Genomic DNA, 24337 nt, shown 5'->3' with positions numbered 1-24337 from the left:
CATGGACTGACTCTCCTTTCCCGCTCTGGAACAAAAAAAAGACCACACTTTTTGTTGAACCTGGTTGCAAATAGGTCTGCACTGGGCTGGAAAATCTCATGTCACCTGGTACTTCAGTGACCTCAAATACATCTGAGAAATGTCTCAACTAGGTGATCTGCCAACACATTGTTCTCCTCTGCTAAATGCAGGGCCACCAAATAGACATCAAGTAGAATGCACCAGTCCCGTAGGCTGACTGCCTTGGCACACAGCAGAATAGAATTGGTTTCTATGAAGAGGTGACTGGCTCTGTGGATATGGGGAAAGTGGTGGACGTGATATACCTTGACTTTAGCAAAGCTTTTGACACGGTCTCTCACAGTATTCTTATCAGCAAGTTAAAAAAGTATGGGTTGGATGAATGGACTATAAAATGGAACGAGAACTGGCTAGAGCATAGGGCTCAACGAGTAGTGATCAATGGCTCCATGTCTAGCTGGCAGTCAGTCACAAGTGGAGTGCCCCAGGGGTCGGTCCTGGGGCCAGTTTTGTTCAATATCTTCATTAATGATCTAGAGGATGGGGTAGATTGCACCCTCAGCAAGTTTCCAGATGACACTAAGATGGGGGGAGTGGTAGATACCCTGGAAGGTAGGGATAGGATACAGAAGGACCTAAACAAACTGGAGGATTGGGCCAAAAGAAATCTGATGAGGTTCAACAAGGACAAGTGCAGAGTCCTGCACTTAGGACGGAAGAATCCAATGCACAGTTACAGACTGGGGATCAACGAGCTAGGCAGCAGTTCTGCAGAAAAGGACCTGAGGGTTACAGTGGATAAAAAGCTGGATATGAGTCAGCAGTGTGCCCTGGTTGCCAAGAAGGCTAATAGCATATTGGGCTGCATTAGTAGGAGCATTGCCAGCAGATCGCGGGAAGTGATTATTCCCCTCTATTCGGCATTGGTGAGGCCACATTTGGAGTATTGTGTCCAGTTTTGGGCCCCCCACTACAAAAAGGATGTGGAGAATTTGGAGAGAGTCCAGCAGAGGGCAACAAAAATGATTAGGAGGCTGGAGCACAAGACTTATGAGGAGAGGCTGAGGGAACTAGGCTTGTTTCGTCTGCAGAAGAGAAGAATGAGGGGGATTTAATATCAGCCTTTAACTACTTGAAAGGGGGGTCCAGGGAGGATGGAGCTAGGCTGTTCTCATTGGTGGCAGACGACAGAACAAGGAGCAATGGTCTCAATTTGCAGGGGGAGAGATCTAGGTTGGACATTAGGAAAAAGTTTTTCATTAGAAGGGTGGTGAAGCACTGGAATGGGTTACCTAGGGAGGTGGTGGAATCTCCATCTTTAGAGGTTTTTAAGATGCGGCTTGACAAAACCCTCGCTGGGATTATTTAACTGAGGTTAGTCCTGCTTTGAGCAGGGGGTTGGACTAGATGACCTCCTGAGGTCCCTTCCAACTCTATGATTCTATGACCTTGCTTGCTGACATAATTCACAGCTATTGTATTGTCCATCATTACCTGTACAACCTTCCCCTTTTCATGAGGAAGAAAACATCTGAGAGCCAGGTGAATTGCCTTCAACTGTAAATCATGTATGTGCAAATTTTTTTCCTGAGATGCCCAGGGAGCCTGAACTGTCAGAAAGCCCAGATAAGTTCCCCATCCATTGTTCAATGTATCAGAGACTATTGTGACGGAAGGTAAAGGAGGACTAAACAGGGTTCCCTTGAGAATATTGTCTGTCTCTCCACCACATCAGAGAACCTAAAATGCCCTGATGCATGGTGAGTTGCATGTGAAGATTGTCCAGATTAAGCCTGTAAAATTGAGCCATCCAGTGTTACATTTGTTTCATTCTGACACATGCAAACAGAGTAACATAAATAGCCGCTGCCATGAGATCCATCAGACCTAAAAAGAATATTAGCCAATGGATTCTCTGAGTTGGACATAAATTTGACTTTCTGATATTCAGAATGAGTTCTGAATCTTTAAGAAAGGAGGTAATAAACTGGATGTGAGCTATAGCAGATCTTCACATGAAGGAAACTTCAGCAGCCCATCATCTAAATATGGGTCAACAAAGAAATCCCGCATTCTGAGATGCACCGTTCCTACAGAAAGGCACGTTGTAAAAAACGCTTGGCCTTGCAGAAAGACCAAATGGCAGGACGGTGTACTGAAACAGAAACAAAACAGAGGTACTTCCAATGATCTGGCCAAACAGAAAAACACATCTTTTAAATTAAGAGCTGCAAACTAATCCATATCAGAAAGCGAGGAAATTAAGGACACTAGTGTAAACTGAAATTTCCAGATGAATCTGTTCAAGTTTCTTAAATCTAAGATTGGACAGAAACCCACATCTTTTTTCTGCACCAAGGAACATTTTGAATAAAACTCTTAACCCTAAAGATCATTGGCTACCTCCCTCCACTGTGCTTTAGGGGTCAAGATTAGAATTCAAAACTACCTTTTACAAATTGGAGAATTGGTTTGAAATCAACAAGAGCAAGAGCCTTTCATTGCCACGTGTAGCTACACACTGCAGCATGGAAGCAGCCTGCTTTTCCCTATAGCCTATAGCTACATGTACCCTACACGCCACTAACAGTGGTTTGCAGTGTAGACATATCCTTAGGTGACATAAATCCGGACTGTTCAGGTCTTCTAACTCTTTCTGTATCCTTTCCTAACTGTGGATCTGGCCTTGGATCTGCTACGGATCCTACCAGAGATTGCACCCTCTGGTATCGTTGCTAAGACATAAAAGGTGAGAAGAATCTGCCTGGCAATTCTGCAGGAGTCTTAGGAGGAGGCAGAGAAGGTGGTAAAAATGCATCTGGAAAAAAAACCTGACAATGTCTACCCTCCCTTTCTAATGAAGGAGATTTAGACCACGGAACGAACAGAGTTTTCCTCTTCCTTCCCACTAACGATTTCGCTCTTAGATCTGAACAACACTTAGATGCCAAAAAGTGAGCATCTGCCACCACCACCACAGTTCTCTTCAGATCTGGTGTTGGTATATCACTGGATCTGGAAAAAGGCTCAATTCCATAACCTGGGGCATGAAGCCAAACACAGAACTGACTTAGGTCTCAGAGTTGGTACTGCAGAAGATATAGCCGAATCGGATGGATGTGATAAGTCTGACCTTTAGGATTTGGCACAGCTGACAGTGACTGTCTTCTCCACCACTTTTTCTGCAGAACCAATGCAGTTGGAACTAATGACTTAATCATAGGGTCCTTTGCTGCCAACTTAACAGATGGTGCCTTCAATACCCTACAGCTTTAACAGTAGGATCTGATGAAAAAGGAGTCAGAAACAATGAAGACATAGGCACCTCAGACTTACTAGACAGATCAGTCAGAGCTGAAACAGCCCTCTTAGTCTTTAGATCCAACAATCTCCCAGAACCCGACTGTTTAGCAGCAAGAGCTTCCTTAAGCAGGAGCACCTGCTTCCTATTCTGCCTTTTCTTATTTGCTCTGGGTGCAAAGGTTCAACAAACAGAACACCCAGAAGGAGAGTGACCGTCTCTGAAGCACTTAAGGCACCTAACGTGATCGTCCAATGCCAGGTAGATGGCTGAGCAGGAAGGCTTTCCATCTCTCAAACCTCAGCTTTTTCTTCTTCTTTGGCTTCATCACACCATGGAACCAAACCTAAAAACTAAACTAAACTAACTACAAACACCCTAACTAAATTAAACACTAGGGACTATCAAGAGCAACTATCTAAGGAACTTAATACAGGAGAAAGGAATAATTAAGGATAGGAATGGGTGCATATGCACTCTAACAGGCACTGCTTGGAGAAGATTCCACTGTTAAGCTGCACTAGTCAGTGCATTATCCATAAGTGGAAATATGTAGGGCCACTTGAAGCAGCAGCTTAAGTTCCAAAAGCAACATTAAGACAGCCACACTGCACACTGTTCTGCACTGAATAATCTAAATCAGTTATCAAATATCACGTGTGCAATGCGGCTAAGTTAACATCTCTATTGAAAGTTTAACTTTGTATATACAGACTTGTGTTAAAACATGCAACCATAAAATTGCATCAATGGCAGTCTCCATTTTTTAAAAACAAATGTTTGATCCATTAGAGATACTGAGTACAATTGATTTATGTACGTGTTTTTGTACACATATATTTAAAATGATGAAGTGAGAAAGGATAGTCTCAAAGTGAAGGAAATGACCTGGGCCTTGGGAGATCTGTGTTTGAATCCCAGCTCTGCCAAAGGCTTCCTGTGTAACCATGGGCAAATCACTTAATCTCCCTGGGCTTTGGTTCCTCATTTGTAAAACAGGAATAATATTTCCATACCTCAAAGGGATGTATGTCTTTGTAAGGTTTTCAGATACTAAAGTCATTGGGATGATATAAATACAGAAAGAGATAAAACTGCAGTGCAGTAAACAAATGCAAAAGCTAGATGATCTGCTGGTCCCTTCTGGCCTTAAACTCTGTGAACATAAAACCCAGAAAACCACAAAAAAATTGTAGAGATGGCTATAATCATGCAATATAGGACAGGCAATAACATAACTGAAAATCTAATTGAATTTTATAATGTTCATGAATGAAAGTGAATTTTTCACCACTTAGAACTTTGTTATTTTAGTTTTCCCCCAAATATTACCTAGTGACATTTCTTCATTGAGAAGTAAATATGTAAGTATGAAATTTTAAAGTTCAGCTATTGAGTCATACACAGACATAACAATTTTTTTAAAATAGGAAAAGCATAAAACATTTTCTTGTTTGCCTAAGTCAAAAACTCAGTAGGCAGATTTTGCATAAGCTTCTCAGAAACTGAACTTTGGGATAAAATCTATCATGAAAAAGTTCAGCCTAAAAGGCAAATTTGAGATAAGTATGAGCAAATGAAAAAAAGTTACAATTTGAATTGCAACTTTTATTATGACTCTGATTAGCACAAAAATATATAATTAGCAATGCTAGAGTATCGATTCCATAAAAATGATAAAGACAGCATAAACAAAAGTTATAGTAATTTTTTTGCAGCATTCTTCTAAATTTTCTTGTAAGTTAATTTATAATAGATTTATTATTTAATCTGCATGTTTTCAAAAGGCTGCATTACCTGTGATGGAAATTTAATTTGCAGGAACATTCTGGACACAGTCCTGGGGAGGAAAAAAAAAAAAGACAATTTGAACATGAAAATTGCATTGAGTAGAAATACTTAACAATAATTATCAACATTGCTTTCCCTTTCTATCTTTATAAAATTTCTTTCAATTTCACTAATTTTTATTACAATAGAAAAATTCCAATGTAGTTATAACCAGGGCTCAAAAAAGGGAAAAACTACATGTGATAAATCTGTCAGTACGAATCCTAAACTGTTGAGTCACTTTGAAGAAAGATGGGAGACTCAGCATTGGCTACTGTTCCCAAAAAATAAGTAGCATTTACTATTTCTGTGGCTCATATTATAATATGGTTTGACTGTGCTTTTGTGGGCAGGATAAAACAACATTATGACCATATTAAAGAAACAAAGACACTACTAAGACCTCTTCACAAAGCAAGTATTATTGTATATATGGGCCCATAGTCAAGAAAAGATCAAAAAGAAATCTCTCTCACACTAACTATTTACAACAAAAAGCTTAATTATTCTTTGAATGTATCAATATACTGTTATGCACACATATTCAGTAAGATCTCACTTCAAAGATGAGGCTTTGTGGCATGGGAATTATCCTTTGGGCAGTTAAAGAATTTTGGGGAAAATCACAGAATCATAGAAATCATAGGGTTGAAGGGACTTTGAGAGGTCATCAAATACACCCCTATGCACACAGGCAGGACCAAGTAAATCTAGACCAACAGGTATTTATCCAACTTCTTTAAAAACCTCCAATGATGTGGATTCCACAAATACCTTGGAAACCCATTCTAGACCTTAATTATCATTCTAATTACAACCTTTTTCCTAATAGCTAACCTAAATTTCCCTTGCTGAAGATTAAGCCTCCTATTTCTTGTCCTACCTTCAGTGGACATAGAGAACAATTCATCGCAGTTCTCTTTATTATAGCCCTTAACATATCTGAGGACTTAAAAGATTCCCCATCAGTATTCTTTTCTCAAGACTAAACACGCCCAGCCTTTTTAATCTTTCCTCATAGGTCACAGTTTCTAAACTTTTGTAATTTTTGTTGCTCTCCTCTAGATTCTCTCTGATTTGTTCATATTTTTCCTAAAGTGTGGTGCTCAGAACTGGACACAGTACTCCAGCTGAGGCCTCACCAGTGCCGAGTAGAGCAAGACAATTACTTCCCCTGTCTTACATATAACACTCCTGTTAATAGACCCCAGAATATTATCCTTTTCTTCTTCTTCTTCTTTTTTTTTTTTTTTTGCAATTGCCTCACATTGTTGGCTCATATTCAATTTGTGATCCACTATAACTCCCAGATCCTTTTCAGCAGTACTACCACATAGCCAGTTATTCCCCATTTTGTAGTTGTGCATTTAATTTTTCCTTCCTAAGTGAAGTACTTTGCACTTGTCTTTATTGAATTTCATCTTGTTGATTTCAAACCAATTCTCCAATTTGTAAAGGTAGTTTTGAATGCTAATCTTGATCTCCAAAGTACATGCAACCCCTCTTATCTTGGTATAAGGATACTCTCCATTCTATTATCCAAGTCACTAATGAAAATATTGAATCGTATTGGTTTCAGGACTGACCCCTGCAGGACTCACTAGAAAGGCCCTCCTAGTTTGACAGTGAATCACTGAAAACTATTTTTGAGTAGATTCTTTCAACCAGTTGTGCATCCACTTTATGGTAATTTCATCTAGGCCACATTTCCCTAGTTTGCTTACGAGAAAGTAATGTGGGGCTGTGTCAAAAACCTCACTAAAATCACGATGTATCCCATCTACTGCTTCCCACATCGCATCACCCCTCCACTAGCTCAGTAACCTCATCAAAGATGGAAATTAGGTATTCTGGTGTTAAAATTAGGAAATGTCAATATTAAAAATAAAATTAAGTGACTTTAATGCTTGCAAAAGATATCTGACAGCCCTAAAGACTGTTTTAACCACAGAATTGATTCAGCATGGGCTGTGATGAAGCTTCATGTATGCCATTTAGTCTTCCTATTTAAAAAATTAATGAAGAAGCTGTGTTTCAACAATATCACTAGAACAATCTATGGCATTAAAAACTAGACTCCAAGGAGTGTTCAGACTCCTTATAAAGCAATTACAGGTTGTACTGATGGAAAGAGAGTGATTTCCCTAAAGCAAGGATATTTGTAATTAATCCAATGAAAAGTATCATGTACAACAACTTACTTTACCCTCTTGCCTACTGTCCTAAACATGACTGCAATTTCTAGGTTTTTCACTATAGCATTAAATAGTAAGATATTAGCCTTCATTTGCATTTACATAAGCTTGAAGTCAACCATAGGAAGGGCTGACTTACTCAATTTCACAAGTGCATTCCTCTTTTCACCATGCTCAATGTATCCAAAATTCACCTCCCAGCTCTTTAGTCCTTCTTTCTCATCACAGTGCTTATTTCCACAGGAAAACTGACCTGTCACAGATCAAAAGAGCAAGCCATGGTCAAATCATTAGCTCATTTGGGCTTGAGGTTGTTATTTTCAGTCTTCCTTTTTTACATTATTCAGCATTCAAAAAAGCTGGAAAGTAATATGTAGAGGTAATGAAATAGCAGCAAACAATGCTTTTAAGGACACAGCCACAATATTTGTTTAATATTGCACAATATTTGAAAAAAAAATCACACAATTTAACAAATTAGATCAGGTCATGTCGGCTCTAATTTCTTTTGATATTTTGGGGGCAGAAAGGAGTAAATTAAAACTGCCAACACCAAATTTTGGAATTCTTTCTGTCAATGATCAAATAAATGCCATTAGATTACCTAAATCCTAAACAATTATTTACTTAGAGGAGTGTGATGGGTCAGAAGGTGCTTTTCAGACACGTACATTTTTAATGACACCAAATGATTAAGTATGAATTATGTGCAAAAATAAAATGCCCAAATATTGATTAACCTGCAGACTTCCTTCCCTGTTCTATTGGCAAGCAATCTGCTTTCTAAGATGTTCTAGAAATATTTTGCTTTTCCTTTTCATTTACTATTTCTAAAAAGAATTAAGGCCCAATATAAGGAGTAAAGTATGACAACTTATTTAAGAACTTCCTGGTTTTGTCACATTAAATCCCAATGTTAAAATTAGTCAAACAGTGTATTTGTATTCAATTTTGCTGACACCACTGCATTTTGAATACTGTACTTAATACAGACAATGTACACCCACTTGGTAGAAGATACATTCATACGCCGAGCTGGTGACAAAGATCTGTATTAATAGGCTCACCTCCAGTACTGTTTTTGAAAGATTAACCTCAGAATGTTCTGCCTAAGCTGCTAACCAATGGATTGACAGTGTCCTCAGATACTTCAGTTCTGCAGTGTAAAACCACTTGTAATGCTAATGCTTGAACCAAAGAAAATAAAACTTACATTTAAATAATGCTTCAAAATTCATTACATGAGAAAAAAGGTGTCTATTTTCTTATGGTCATAAAGAAGGAACAATCAATAAGCAGTAATTTATGCCATGTATAATAAAAAACAGCCAGATTTTTTTGGAAGTTAACTACAACTATGTTTTATGACTCCAAAAACCACCACCACCATAGGCATAGACAATAGTCACATACATCAGTTTTATTACCAATTAGCCTCTCTTTTAAAAGTGGTGTCTGGAAATACTAAATATCTCACACAATCAGCAGACCCAAATGTTACATACATAAAAAACATAACATTAAAAGCCTGTAAAAGAATGTTATCTCTTCATCTTTCAGTTAGTATCCCTCACCTTATTTATTGCATACCATCCAAATCCTGCCTGGGAGAACAGAGTGATGTTTGGGGTTATTGTGTATGCTGGTTATGTTGTGTAGGTGGTAGGGTTGATTTGTATCTGGAGGGTTGTGCAGGGAGATTTATGTTGATTTGTGTGGGTGGCAAATGAGGAGTATGCTGCAGTGAGGGTGTGTGTCTTTGGAGTTACTGTAAGAGGACTGTGTTGTTGTGTGGATGGTTTTGAAGAACTGTGGCAGTTGTGCCAAGTAATTCACCATGTGTGCAGTCTCCTTCATACAACTAATGAAAATGTTGCATAAAAATTAGCAGTAGAGTAAGGGTGATGATTGGTTGAGTAACACTGTACGGCTCTTGGCATAGCATAAATATATGCCCTGCTGTCTCACTGGTATAATCTCGAAAGGCAAAACAGCTGAGAATTTAAAAACTGGATGGTAACAGACAACAAATCCCAGGGATCATTGAACCTGGTGATATTTTGAACAAAAAGAGCTGTCAGCCATGCTTGTACATGTTTCCTTTGGTTTACACTAACTACCAAACCAGTTAGTGAGCAAAAAAAAAAAATATATATATATATATACACACATATAAATAAAACAGTAATGGAATCCCTCTATAATTATCTATGACAGAATTACAGTACTGATTTGATCCCCATTTTAATGCTGCTTTTGCTGAACTTGTGAATATTACTTATACATTTTCATAGCAAGAAAAATAAGAAGGAAAAGTCCACACATGTGCCTACATGTTAATCTTTGTTCTTGGGCTTTATATTGTTATCATACTGCAGCATACTTTACTTTATATTGTTGCCATACTGAAGTTTGATGGAATCTTTGTCAAATAAACTATGTTAACTCTAAATTTTCTATAGGAAATTTTCCTATTTCACTTCGTAAGTTTTTCTGCTTTCAATATGTCTTATTACATTAACTCATATTACACATAATTTTAAATCACACTCTACTATTTTTGTTTTAAAAAATACAAAAGAAACCCACTTAGAAAAGTGTGTTCTACACACACACACACACACAAAGTTTACAATGCATATTTGTATCTCTGCATGTTTTGTTTCTACAGCATAATTATGTAATTGCACACTATAACTATGATATAGTTACATGTACTTACACTGTTACACAGTTAGAACATAAAAGCATTTCTCTTAATTACAAATGCTCATTGAAAGGGTAAGCACTTATTCTGGGAGCCAAATACACTTCCATTATAGTTTAATGTACCTCATAGTTTGTCTATCTGCATTTGACCTACCTACTCTAGGCCGTATTGTATCTGAAAGTTGGGTGTTGGCAAAAACAAATAAAGCCACTAAAAAGCGTTAACATTTCCTAGTATATATCACAGTAAAAAAAGTCTCTCTTACATTACAAAAGATTAGTAAAAGCTTAAAGTATGAACTCTGCTTTTGTGTGGGATCACAGTTAAAAATATGTACATATTTGTTTTGTATAGTCTAGCACTGAAACTGGGCATAGATATTACAATTTTTAATGGTCGCTAGGTAGACATCTGATTCAGTTCTAGGACACACATTTCAGTTACCAAACATGATTTCCCTTCACAGTACCCAAGGAAAAAGACCGAATTAAAAATGAAAGAAAGAATCCGGGATTTAAAGAAAAACACGTACATTTTATTTATTTTAGAAAAAATATATATAAAGATGAAAGTAGAAGGTCTAATGGGTCTGTTTAAAAAAAAACAAACCCAAAACCTTAGAAAATACTGAATATCATCACTATTTTCATGTCCTTAATACAGACATATGTCAAGTTTATATGTTCATGCTGTAAAGGTCACCCCCTCCCTTTTTTTTTTTTAATACTATTTAGCAAATATTAACAGCTAAGCAGGTTGATGCGAAACAGAGTTGTGCTTCTATTTACTAATATGCCTTAATACATTAATGAATGAAATTTGAGAATCCTAGCCAAAACCAACAAACAAACATCTTGCATGAAGGAAAATGAGTTAGGGATAACCACTTGTTTCAAAAGAATATATGAAAGAACTATACCTGAAAAAAAACCAGTCCCTACTATTCTGTACAATACTGAATTCTTGTGCCCCTTAGTGGCAAAATCCATTATTACTCAATGCTGCTAACATTATGGTTGTCTATATGGAGTAAGCATTAATATTTTAATTAACACTGAGGAAAGAATGGTTTTAAATAAATTTTGAACTTTCCACCACACTTTAATATGCAATGCCAAACATAAAATATGAAAGTTCTAAAAATCTCCATCTATAGACAGAATTATACAAAGGGTTTCAATTTTTTTTCTTAAGTATAGCTGTCCTATTGAATGCCTAGGGCAAAACATTTACTGCACAACCATAAGAGTTACAAACTATTATTTAAACTTGAAAACGTATCAGAAAATTAGAAGTATGAAGATTACATTTGTAGATTTAAAACTACAAATTAGAAGGTACAACAGAAAGTATACATGAACCATCTGATGCACCATATCTAATTTTCAAAAAATTAGGCACTTACGATTCAGCTGTCCACTAATGACACTTGTTGACTGTCCCTATCATGATTGCTACTCTTTAGGAGTTTACTTCATTAAACAGATTAGTTAATGTTTACTAATAAAATTCATGCTGTCTCCCACAAAGAGGATGATCATTATCAAAAATGAATAAGGCTACCATGATAATAGGCCTAAGAGAACTCAACTACATAATAAACAGACTTATTTACTGAGCCATACTGATCAACAAGAATACCAGTTCAATTACTCAGAAATTAAAGAAAGGCCACTAAACCTGCATCTGCAATTAAGACTACTTTATTTTTCAACTAAAATGCTGCACCTTCTATATAAGACAATGTTAGAAATAGTTCTAAAACATTAAGAAGTATATTTATAACTCCTGCTACACACTATTTGATACATCTGGTATTTTTGAAATGTTAAAAACAGTATATATGCTGTGTCATCATTCTTATTCCTGTCTTTCTCCTCTCCACTTCTGCTTGCATGACTTATAAAGATGGAAAATAAAATTATTCACACAAACATTATTAAAAAAAGACATTCCATATACGCCTAAGAAATCAAAGTCACTTGCAAATAATAAGATTCCTGATTTTTCTTATATGTAGTGAATGGAGAAATTAAACTGCAATCGAGAATAATCTCTTTAGTGCACAAAATCTAGTGCAGAAACACATTCCTATAAATGCCTATAATAAAAGTTCCTATTTGTGGATTCTTTTTTTCAGATAAAGCATGTTTATGAATCCTAGCTACACGGTGTTGTCTCCTTCCTAGAGAAGGACTGGAGTAGTTGAAATGCTGTAATTCTCAAGCCTACTAAACTAAGTTACTAAAAGGACCATCTTCCTCCAAAAATGAGTTATGTCAGTTTGTATCAGTGAGGAGAACTAACGCTCTCCCAATCCTTACACTGTGAAGCATTCTTGCCAGCAAAGCTATAGGAAGGAAGGAAATGTTGACTCTACTACACATGTGACAGAGTAGCTACTATCCATGCACTTTGGGTCCTATTCCTTGAAAACCTCCAGTCATACGGATTTTTTTCTTATGTGAAGAGATCTAATTCTTGGTTTCCCCATGTTTATTACGCCCATTTTCTGCTGCTCTGATATACTGCTTAACTAACCTGTCTTTACACCAAGATTTTCTTTTATGCGCATGGCCTCTGAAGACGGTACATTTAAGCAATGTTTTTTATTATTGATTACAGTGTTATGTAGCCATCTTGGTCCAGAAGAAAATGACGACCTGAAGAAGAGCTCTGTGGAACTCGAAAGCTTGTCTCTTTTAACAACAGACATTAGTCCAATAAATGCTTTTATCTCATCCACCTTATTTCTTTTTAGTATTATTGTTTATTTGTATTACCATAGCACCTATTAGCCATATTCATGGACTAGGCACTGTACAAACAGAATAAAAAGATGATCCCCCTACCCCAAGGAGCTTACAATAAAAGTATAAGACGAGACAGAAGGATAAAGACAAGAGAGTGTAAGGAAGCAATTAAGACAATACTGGTCAACGTGATAAGCAGGGTCTCTGAACACCAACAGCCTTAACTGGGATACACTTAGAATAGAAAACATGGCCACATGATGTAACATGGAACTCTTAACGCTCTTGCTTGTTCAATTACTTAGGAGCATATACTGCTGTGATTTTGCCGGATATGAATAATAAATACTGACCTCTCAGAGGCCCTACAATGAGATGTTTCTCAGCTCCAGAAAATGGTTGCTAATCCTCTTTTCCTTTCATAGAATACTGAAACAGTAAAACTTGTTTACAATCTAAAATGTTCAGGTTAATTAAGTGTAGAGGACTATGAGGAACTCCAATAGGCCTAATACCACCAGATACACTAATTGTCATTAAAAAGCAATTGGCCAAACGTGCTCTGCTCTGTCCCTTTTGCACAGTGCCAAGACTTAAATAGCCAGTTGGGGATTCACCTTGCATAGGGGAATCCCAAATGGTATAATGCCAACAAAAGATTTATGCTATCAATGGTTACTATTTGTATTACAGTCTAGCCAACTGAGATTGAGCCCCATTGTGCTAGGTGTTGTACAAACACATAGAAGGAGGCAGTTCCTGCTCCAAAGAGCTTACAATCTAAACTGACAAGAAAGACAATTGGTGGGAAGGGAAACAAAGGCACAGAGAAGTGAAGTAACTTTCCCAGGTTCATACGGGAGGTCAGTAGTAGAGCTGAGAACAGAATCCTGATCTCCTGTCTTCTAGACCAGTGTGCTCTATACAATGGCTCATGCTGACTCTCCTGACCATTTCCCAACCCTGAATAAGTTTGCTTGGTTCCAGACCCTGTGAATCTGTAAACTTACTATCAGAGCCCATTGAAGGAACTTCAATATAAACATTCTTCCAGAACATGCACAGCCGTAGTTGTAACCTTTCAACATCTGCTTATGGTAGAACAACTATTAAAATTAATAAAATATTAGAAAATAACAGAAATAATTACTATGCCATGATTTAAAAATTGATATGGTCCATTGATATGGTCCTATAAGTGCTGGAGGAACCTACTAGGGGCCGTGCGCCTCTTGACCTGCTGCTCACAAACCAGGAAGAATTGGTACGGGAAATAGAAGTGGGCGGTAAACCTGGGCAGCAGTGACCATTAGATGGTAGAGTTTAGGATCCTGAAAAAAGAAAGAAAGGAGAACAGCAGGATACAGACACTAGACTTCAGAAAAACAAGGCTACTTACCAGTAACTGATGTTCTTCGAGATGTGTTGTTCATGTCCATTTCACTATAGGTGTGTGCACACCTCCGTGCATGGCTACTGGAACTTTTTTCCCTTAGCAGATCCTGTAGGGCCGGCTCTGGTGCCCCCGAAGTCCCACGCACATGCCGCGGTATGTGAGGCACTGCCGGCCCTATGGCCCCTCAGTTCCTTCTTTCTGCCAACTCCGGTAGCGGGGACTGGGGGTGGGTTGTGGAATGGACATGAGCAACACATCTCGAAGAACATCAGTTACTGGTAAGTAACCTTGTTTTCATCTTTGAGTGCTTGCTCATGTCCATTCCACTACAGGTGATTAACAAGTAGTACCTTGGAGGTGGGCCAGAGTTACTGGTGAGCTGCCTGCAGCCCAGCTCTGCTGAAGCCCACTAATTCCCGCGTCTTGGACAGAGGCGTGGTGGGACATGAAGGTATGTACCGCCAGCCTGGCAGTTGTTTTCCAGATATCCCGCCCTAGCATTTCCGCTAGGAAGGGTGTGGATGGAACTTGAGCTCTGTTGGGTGAGCTGTGGTGTCCGGAAGTGGCACCTTCACCTGCTTGTGGCTGAACGTGATGCAGGAAATTATTCCCAAGGAATTTGCAGTGGCCGGAGACCAGTGAAGCTTTCATCCAGCCGGATGCTGCGAGGAAGAGCTGCGTCGATCTCCTGAATGGCCTCGTACATCTGATGTAGAAGCCAGAGCCCCACTCACGTTTTAGCGAGTGCTGCCTTCTCCTCTCCTCCGAAGCGTGTGGTTCGGGGAGACCTGGGGAGAAAATATGATTGGTCCAATGAGACCGGGCAACAACCTTGGGCCGGGGGGCCCGGTGCAGTCTCACTGAATCTTATCTTATAGACTACAGAATGAGGGAGGAGCTCTGGAGTCAGAGCCCTGATCCTGGAGACCTTCCTTGCCGAGGTAATTACCCACAGGGAGGCCACCTTCCCAGAAGGCTAGAGTAGAGGGCCTGACGCCCTGGGTTCTGGGGGGGCAGGGGCATGGGCCGGGAAGGAACAGGTCAAGATCTCAGGGAAGCACTAGGTTGCGGGCCTACGGATAGAGCCTCCCATCCCACTCAGGGGCTGAACCGCCATCTGACGGGAGGACTGCAATTTCCCTTCCAGGAGCTGATGGACGGCTGATATGGCTGCTAGGTGGGGCTTCAGAGAAGCCACAGTCCGTCCCTGGAGCTTTAGCTGCGGCAAGTATTTCCCAGATCGCCTCTCCTGGTGAGAGGCCGAGCAGAGTATCTCAGGACTGCTCCCAGCAGGCAACAGTCACTTCCACTTAACCCAGTACATGGCCTGCGTGGAGGGTTTCCTGCTACCCATCAGTACACACTGGGCTTGTTCTGAGCGGCTCGCTCATTGCCTCTCAGCCACCGATCTATCACTCCCCGAGGTGTCGGGGATCCAGGTCTGGACGCTGCAGGTGACCGTGATCCTGGTAGCTGGAGTCACGCTGGCTCAGAGGCTTCCGAGGCGGGCGATCAAGAAATTCCGCAGCATGCTGAACTCACACTGGCGTGGCCAGTCGGAACAATCGGGATGGCATGTGATCAGCCCCTCCTAGTTGAGCAGGACTGTATGCAGGAGGGGAGGGCAGGAGAAAGAATATAAAGGTCTCAGATCACTACAGACAAATGGTGTTGGCGAGCGCCCCTGTCCCTTGACCATGGAGGGAGAAGCACCGTGGACACCTCGTGTTTCAGACCAATACAGACTGATTCCCTTTGGAGAAACCCACTCTGGACTGTCGTGGATGCCCTTAGTAGGTGCTGCGACCCCTCGTGGTGAGGAAGAGCGACCCCTTGATGCAGTCCACCTTGCCGTTCCTCACCCGTGGGAGGTGATCACCACCAGGTCCCAAGGGCCAATAGGTTCCCTTCTTAAGACTGATGAATGGGCTCCCGCCACCTGTAGGTGTAGTACATGGTTGCTACACTGACTGACAGTACCTGCAGCTCCCTGCTTTCGAGAAGCGGGGGGACTTTCCGCAATCCCTGCGAGCGTTTCGCGGGTCTTCACATAGGTGTGCCGACGCCTGTCCTCCTTTGGCCAGACGCCTTGTAAGCCGAGGTGAGCGCTGATAAGGCACTGTACCCTTTACTCGAGGTGGCCACTAACAGGGTAACTGAAGGAGCCTGTTCCTTGAACGGAATGCCCCTTCACACATCCTGAGGAGTCGTTCACCAGACTTGGGAGGCTAGGGCTTGCTGCTGTCAGGTTATTATTATTATTATTATTTGGGGGTGGAGGGGGAGAGAGGGAAACCGGTCTGCAGGAGATCTTCCTCCCCATACCGGGGATCTCCTGAGTCATTCGGGGGTCCCATCACGGGCTTCCCCTTAACGCCAGCCCCTTCTCTCTCATGGAGGTATGGGTGGTGATGGCATATGCAAGGCCAACAAGGCTCTTGCCGCCCTTCAGCCACCAAAGCCAATAGTTGCCGAGGGGCTCCCCCACTCCCCGAGTCAGGGGAGGCTCCCTGGCTGGAGACGCTGGCTCTGGCAGCGGGTCTCCATGATCCGACCTCGGTGCGGATCAGTGCTCCACCCTGCCTGCTCCAACGGTGCAGGGGAGTCCAAGTGCGTCCATCTCCACGCTGCCAAGTCGGGTCGGTGCCGATGGTGTTCTCTGCACTGGCGGCACGCTGGATACTGCAGCGAAGCAGTTGGCTCGGAGCCGGCTTGGGGATTCCATGAGCCAGGCTTTCATGCGGATTTTCCGAAGGTCTGAAAGCCTTATGATCCATTCTCTTATGAATAGCTTCCCCCCCACGCTTCAGGAAGTGGGGGTCAGTTAGTGGAAAGCCTTCACATCGGAGCGCATGGCTTGAAGCCATGACACCGGAGCACACCTGCTCCTGGTAAAAACTAGTAGACTATCTTCAAGTGTCTAACTACCACTACGGCAGTTACTAATCTAACTAGCTAATTAACTTAAAAAAATCCTAGTTTAAGGTTTAAACACGGGGAATAAAGCGCTTGCAGTGAGAGCGCAGGCAGTTCCAGTAACCGCCATGGGCGGAAAGAAGGAACTGAGGAGGCGGAGGGCTGGCAGTGCCTCATATACCGCAGCATGTATACAGGACTCCAGGGGGCACCAGAGCCAGCCCTAAGGGATCTTTGGAGAAAGTTCCAGTAGCCGTGCATGGAGGCGTGCACACACCTATAGTGGAATGGACATGAGCAATCACTTGAGGAAGAAAGCAGACTGACTCCCTCAGGGAGCTGATAAGCAGGATCAACAGGGAGGCTAATATGAGGGGGAAAGGAGTCCTAGAGAACTGTCTGCATTTTAAATAAATCTCATTGAGGGCGCAGGAACAAACCATCCCAATGTGCAGAAAGAATAGCAAATATGGCAGGTGAACAGCTTGGCTTAACAAAATCTTCGGTGAGTTAAAACACAAAAAGGAAGCTTACAAGAAGTGGAAACTTGGTCAGATAACTAGGGAGGAGTATCAAAATACTGCTTGAGCATGTAGGAGTGAAATCAGGAAGGCCAAAGCGCAACTGGAATTGCAGCTCGCAAGGGACGTGAAGGGTAATAAGAAGGGTTTCTTCAGGTACGTTAGCAATAAGAAGGTGGTCAGGGAAAGTGTGGGCCCTTTACAGAATGTGGGAGGCAACCTAATGACAGATGATGTGGAAAAAGCTGAAGTACTCAATGTATTGTTTGCCTCTGTCTTCACAGGCAAGGTCAGCTCCCAGACTGCTGCACTGGGTGGCACAGTATGGGAAGGAGGTGAACATCCCGCAGTGCTGAAGGAACAGGTCCAAGACTATTTAAAAAGATTGGACATACACAAGCCCATGGGGCCGGATGCAGTGCATCCGAGGGTGCTGAGGGAGTTGGCTGATGTGATTGCAGAGCCATTGGCTATTATCTTTAAAAACTCAGGGCGATTGGGAGAGGTCCCAAATGACTGGAAAAAGGCAAATATAGTGCCCATCTTCAAAAAAGAAAAGAAGGAGGAACCAGGGAATTACAGACCAGTCATCCTCACCTCAGTCCCTGGAAAAATCATGGAGCAGGTCCTCAAGGAATCCATTTTGAGGCACTTGGAAGAGAGGAAGGTGATCAGGAACAGTCAGCATGGATTCACCAAGGACAAGTCATGCCTGACCAACCTGAATGCCTTCTATGATGAGATGACTGGCTCTGTGGATGCGGGGAAAGCGGTCAATGTAATATACCTTGACTTTGGCAAAGTTTTTGATATGGGCTCCCATAGTACTCTTATCAGCAAGTTAAAGAACTGTGGGTTGGATAAATGGACTATAAGGTGGACAGAAAGCTGGCTAGGTCATTGGGCTCAACGGGTAGTGATCAACGGCTTGATTTCTAGTTGGCAGTCAGTAACAAGCGGAGTGCTCCAGGGATCAGTGCTGGGGCCGGTTTTGTTTAACATCTTCACTAGTGATCTGGAGGATGGGGTGGCTTGCATCCTCAGCAAGTTTGCAGATGACACTACTGGGGGGAGTGGTAGAGACCCTAGGGAATAGAAATAGGATACAGAGTGACAAATTGGAGGATTCGGCCAAAAAAATCTGATCAGATTCAACAAAGACAAGTGCAGAGTCATGCACTTAGGACAGAAGAATCCCAGGCACTGCTATAGACTGGGGACCGAGTGGCTAGACCACAGTTCTGTAGAAAAGGACCTGGGGGTTACAGTGGGCAAGAAGCTGGATATGAGTCAACAGTGTGCCCTTATTGTCAAGAAGGCTAATTGCATATTGGGCTGCATCAGTAGGAGCATTGCCAGCAGATTGAGGGAAGTGATTATTCCCCTCTATTCGGCATTGGTGAGGCCGCATTTGGAGTATTGTGTCCAGTTTTGATCCCCCCACTACAGAAAGGATGTGGATAAATTGGAGAGTCCAGTGGAGGACAACAAAAATGATTAGGGGACTGGAGCACAAGACTTATGAGGAGAGGCTGAGGGAACTAGGCTTGTTTCGTCTGCAGAAGAGAAGAATGAGGGGTGATTTGATATCAGCCTTTAACTACCTGAAAGGGGGTTCCAGGGAGGATGGAGCTAGGCTATTCTCAGTGATAGTAGATGACAGAACTAGGAGCAATGGTCTCAAGTTGCTGTGGGGGAGGTCTAGGTCGGATATTAGGAACAACTTTTTCACTAGGAGGGTGGTGAAGCACTGGAATGGATTACCTAGGGAGGTGGTGAAATCTCCATCCTTAGAGGTTTTTAAGATGTGGCTTGACAAAGCCCTGGTTGGGATGATTTAGTTGGGGTTGGTCCTGCTTTGAGTAGATGACCTCCTGAGGTCTGTCCAACCCTAATCTTCTATGATTCTGTGTGTGGCCCCTATCTGCATTCCACAGGGCTTCCATGAGCTTGGAGTCAGAGAATTTTTTAAGCACTGTCCATTGGTTCATGCACATGCCCTCACTTTCCTCATGCCTCCAAATGAGGAGATAAAAAAGGCAGAGCGGACCGACTGCCTCTTCTGTTATTTCTCTACCACGAATTCAGTATGATTTGAAGCAAAAGGGAAGGAGTGTAGGTAGTGGAATACAAATTAGGATCACACATCCTGAAGAATCTCCAGTTACAATAAGATAAGTAATTTACTCTTCTTTAAGCGCTGGTAGTACTCAAGTAGTACTCAAGTAGGAGATAGGTGTGAGGATGCAGGCAGCAGAGTATTTGAAGGACTGCCATCCCAAAAAAGATGTGTCAGTGGAGGAGTCCTGTACTAGAACATAAGGTCTCATGAATTTGTGGATGGATTTGCAAATGTCCAGTAGAAAATATGCTGTGAGCTTCCCCTAGGCACTGTTGATAGTTGTCACTGACCAAGTAGGAATGTGGGAAAACAGCACAGATTTTGAAGCCTGGAGTTCTGGACATAATCCATTATTTGTAGTAGGATATGGGAGGGAGGAAGTTCCCCAGGACGGGAATCTATTTAACCATAAAACTTAACTAAAAACAATAGAGTAAAAGTTTTAAACGATTTACAAAATATATATTTAGAGATCAAAGAATAAAGTGAGGAAGACGAATCTCCAGGCACTGGAGGTTCTGACTCCGGCCATGTGGCGGTAAGGAGGAACTGGAGCGGCAGTCAGTCTGCTCTGCCCTTTATCTCCACAGTTGGAGGCACAAGGAGAACAAGGGTACATGAGCGGACCAACAGACACTGCTTACAAGAATTCAATTTCAGGTACATGGAGCGCATGTGTACACCCACATGAAATGCAAACAGGGACCAGCACTCAAAGAAGAAACACTGTTTGGTAAATATTTTATAGCCCCTTTTACATGACAATGTCTCCCTTATAAGGTTGCCTTTGTAACAACCTTCACTAGTACAGACTACATCCAGCAAAATTTGAAGAGAATACCATGTCATCCATTTCCTATTGTTCAAGTCACAGCCATTTTGTTATAGATGCTATACAAATATTATGAATATCCTGAATGCCTAAGTTTGTGCCCTTATTCATGTATCATAATTAACTTAGTCTACTGAAATTTATTTTGATATAATCGATGCACTTTGAAATAATTTGTTTGTGAAGATATTTTGACATATTGGCTTCTGAGTATCTCTCAGGTGCATTCACGTAATAAATGAGATTACAGAGATTTTTAAGCATCCATTGATGCCCCAGAACAAAAGTCACAGTCAACTCTTGCTTATTTAAAATTAACTTTACTGTTTTATCTTTATAGTTATCATATTAATTCATAATGTAGAGTAGATGTAGGTTTGCACACCTGCTGAAAATTCACAGTTCCTGCTCAAAGATGCTTCAGTGGTTTTGGTATTTAGGAAATGAATCTCTTCATTATGCTTTAGTATCCTTCAGTCAACACAGAGAATCTAGGTAACTCTTTTTATCATTGTTTCAAAACAGACAACAGGAAAAAATGTGTCCTTAAGGTTCAGATCCTGAATCAAATGTTTTTCTGTGCGGGTAAAAATAGCCTAAAGTAGTAATAAAAGAATAATGAGCATTAATTTTGCTTTTCCTAGTTTTCTTTTTGTATACTGTAGAATTTATTTTTCTTATGTACCAGTTCAGCAGAATCCTATGACAAACAATATTTAGTACTCCCGTCTCTCACATTTAGATAAAATTGAGCAGTAAATCAGTCCTTGTAACGTCTCTGCACTAGAGGCCTTGGAATATATCCAGTATATTATCCATATCTAAATTATCTGACTAGCAAGGCTGGTATCTTTTTCATATCTGAGACAAAGATAAAGAAATGAGACCTGTTATCTTCCCTATAACTACAAACATTAATCTTAGCCACCATCAGAGAAGAACTTAAAATGTACCAGATGAACTGAACCCCCAAAATATCAGATAAGCAGTCACTTGGTTGTATTTCTGATCATGCCCACCATTGGTGGCTTTTTCTAGCTTTACCGTATAGTTCAAGGCAGATTCATGCTTTGGAAACTGGAAAGGGTCTACACAAACTCACCCTCACCTCAGTGATATAGAGCCATCAGAATAAATATATCTAGTCTTCCTGAATCAGATACATCTATTGTTATTTTTATTAACAAACACAAAATAAGCATTTGTTTCCCTCATCACAGGCTATAGGGAGTGACTACACAGCTGTGTAACTTTATCCAGCTTTTTTATCTTTTCTAACCATAAAGATATCGCAGGATTCTCTTTGTAGTAAAAAGGATGACAATTTCTTTTAATTTCTCAGAACACTTTAAATGGATATGTAACAAACAGAAATTATACAAATAAAATATTTAATTTTATTGAGCATTAAAAGTTACATTTACCTTTCAAAAAGGAACGAATGCATAGTTGCAGATGCCATATCTCAAAGAGACAGAGCCTCTGGAGGGTGGACTGAACAGATAGGGGTGGTCCTTGTCAAGGCCTGAAACTAACAGCTTTTCAATTTCTCTCAATTTATATGGGGTAATGATTAACATCTAAATATCTTTTGTGTGTGATGAGTTTTCTTAGTTTTTAGATAATGCGATGCTGATGACATATCTATGCTTATATAAATTAAATATATTGAAACAAATATAAATTAGACCAAGACAAAACGTAGGTCATTATTTGCATAATACACAGAAAGTTATAAAATATATCTCACCATGGAGAAATAACTGGAAATTGAGGAAATACCTGAGATCTGAGCCAATCATTTTTGTTTAAATTAAGAAAGTTTGGTTACAGAAATGAACAAAAGCAAAGGGGAAAATAAAGAACTGTCTGAACAGCCACTAATAACAATATTATGTTACACAACAATGTTCTCTGCACTGTGCAAGACATGGAAGTAAAAATAGTATTGAAAGAGCAATAGAGTGATCACTAATACAAACAAAACCAAAATAGTCTATGAAACTACAATCAACAAAGCAGTTGTATGAAAACATAATTTACTGTTACTTCACCCTCCCTTCCTCACATGCATGTTTATTTCATCCATTTACTGTGTTTTGATATTAACTGAAATTGTTAACTCCTTAGGATATGGACTGTTTATTATATACAGCACAAGGGGATCCTTGACTATGGCCTCTATGTACCACTGTAATATAAATACATAAACACAAAAAGTTAAAAGAATATTAAGGTTGTGAGGTCAGGCAGTCAGAAGTTAGGAAATGTTAAAATTAAGGTTACTCATGAAACCTTAATTTGGTCCCCTTGTATTCCATTATAATACTGTCCTTAATTACATGATCACATACTATTTTTTCCACATGACCTCAATGTATATACACAATGGTGTTGAATTAAGGTTGCACAGTCAACTTTAATTCTGGCATCTTTTAGCTTTTGAGCACTTGACTTTGCTACCATAACAGTCTGCTAATATGGTTTTTTTTGTATGCAATTTCCTAATTTTTTAAAAAAACTGAAAAAACAAATTCCATCATGTGGCATCATATTGACATTTGTATGGATCATTACCAACATTGGATTTGTTAGATCCACAGCCTAGTCCTCTCTGCCTCTTGAGCTAACAGAGTAACCAGAAGAAGAGGGGAAGACACATACTCTGCCAGTGGGTTTTACATATGTTTGCCGACAGAAGAGAAATATTGTGACACAGAAACCTTGGGTTTCATTCCAGGCTCTGGAGAGCAGTGTTCTCTAGTGGTCACAGATCTCTCTGCCCTGGTTCCCTCACAAACCCAACCACTTCTGTCCCAGTCCTGTCTCCTCCCCGCTCCCTCCTCTGTTCCTCGTCCATCCATCCCCCAACCCCACACGTACTTCCTCATTTGAATCTCCTCATCTAGCTAGACCCAGTCCCACCCCCCTTGGACACCTCATTCTCGTTCCAATCTTCCCCTCATGACTTCCCATCCAGCTTTCCATTTTCTCCCCTCCCTAGCCTCCTCATTCCAATCTCTCATAGTCTTGTTGCTCAGCCAGTCCCAGTCTCCTCCATCTAAATTCCTTACCCAATTTCAGACTTCCCAGACAGTCCTAGTCCCAATCTTCTCCCCCCCACCATCTCCCAGTCTCCACCCTGTCTCCTTGTCACAGTTTACTCCTTTCACACCACCCCAAACACACACAGTCCAGTTCTTGTTCCTTTGCATTCACGTCAGGTTAATTCTTCCTCCATGTTGTCTTGCTGCCAGCAGAAGGAGCACTGAGCATACAGGACAGAGAGTCTCCCTGCTCTCATTTCTTGTGCCTGGCCTGTAGCAGTCAGGAGCAATTGCAGAGAAAGTTCTTCTCAGACCCTGTAGCCCAGGGCTAGAGCATGTTAAGAGCTGACAGAATCTTTAGAGAATCTGGCTTCCAAACTTAAGCAAAACTCTAGTGAGCATATGCAAACTGAGCTTTTTCAATGGCCAAATTTAGGCAATTTTTCATAGGAACAGAGAAGGGCTCCCTGACAAAAGACCACCCTCCTGTCAAATTTCATATCCCTGCTCCAAATCATGGAGACGCTAGAGTGTCTCAGTGAAATGGCTGTAAGAATTTTAGGTTTCTTTTGTTTTGTTTAAAAATATGGACAAAACCCCCTTATTTTTCCCTAATCTCATTCTTGGAAAATAAAAGCATTTTTACTGAATTTATCAAAGCAATTCAGCCTGAGGCAAACACACTGCATAGGA

At 40.7% G+C, this 24337-nt stretch overlaps 1 protein-coding gene across 3 annotated transcripts in view; it reads right to left on the bottom strand.

Moving 5' to 3' along the window:
- LOC137156149 (protein FRA10AC1) overlaps nt 1-24337 on the bottom strand; it is a 55618-nt gene that overhangs the window by 7043 nt on the left and 24238 nt on the right. For all 3 annotated transcript variants that reach the window (XM_067552854.1, XM_067552853.1, XM_067552855.1), the window contains 2 exons: nt 7487-7600; nt 5120-5162 (listed from right to left, as the gene is read on the bottom strand). In XM_067552854.1, the coding sequence (XP_067408955.1) occupies nt 5120-5162; nt 7487-7600 (157 nt within the window). The remainder of the gene's footprint in view (nt 1-5119; nt 5163-7486; nt 7601-24337) is intronic.

The sequence above is a fragment of the Emydura macquarii genome, unplaced genomic scaffold (genome assembly GCF_026122565.2).
Source record: "Emydura macquarii macquarii isolate MOO-44397 ecotype Brisbane River unplaced genomic scaffold, CSIRO-AGI_Emac_v2 contig_1390, whole genome shotgun sequence".
Lineage (NCBI taxonomy): Eukaryota > Metazoa > Chordata > Testudines > Chelidae > Emydura > Emydura macquarii.
Note: the sequence above shows the minus strand (reverse complement) of the source record. Positions and strands in the feature narration are given on the sequence as shown.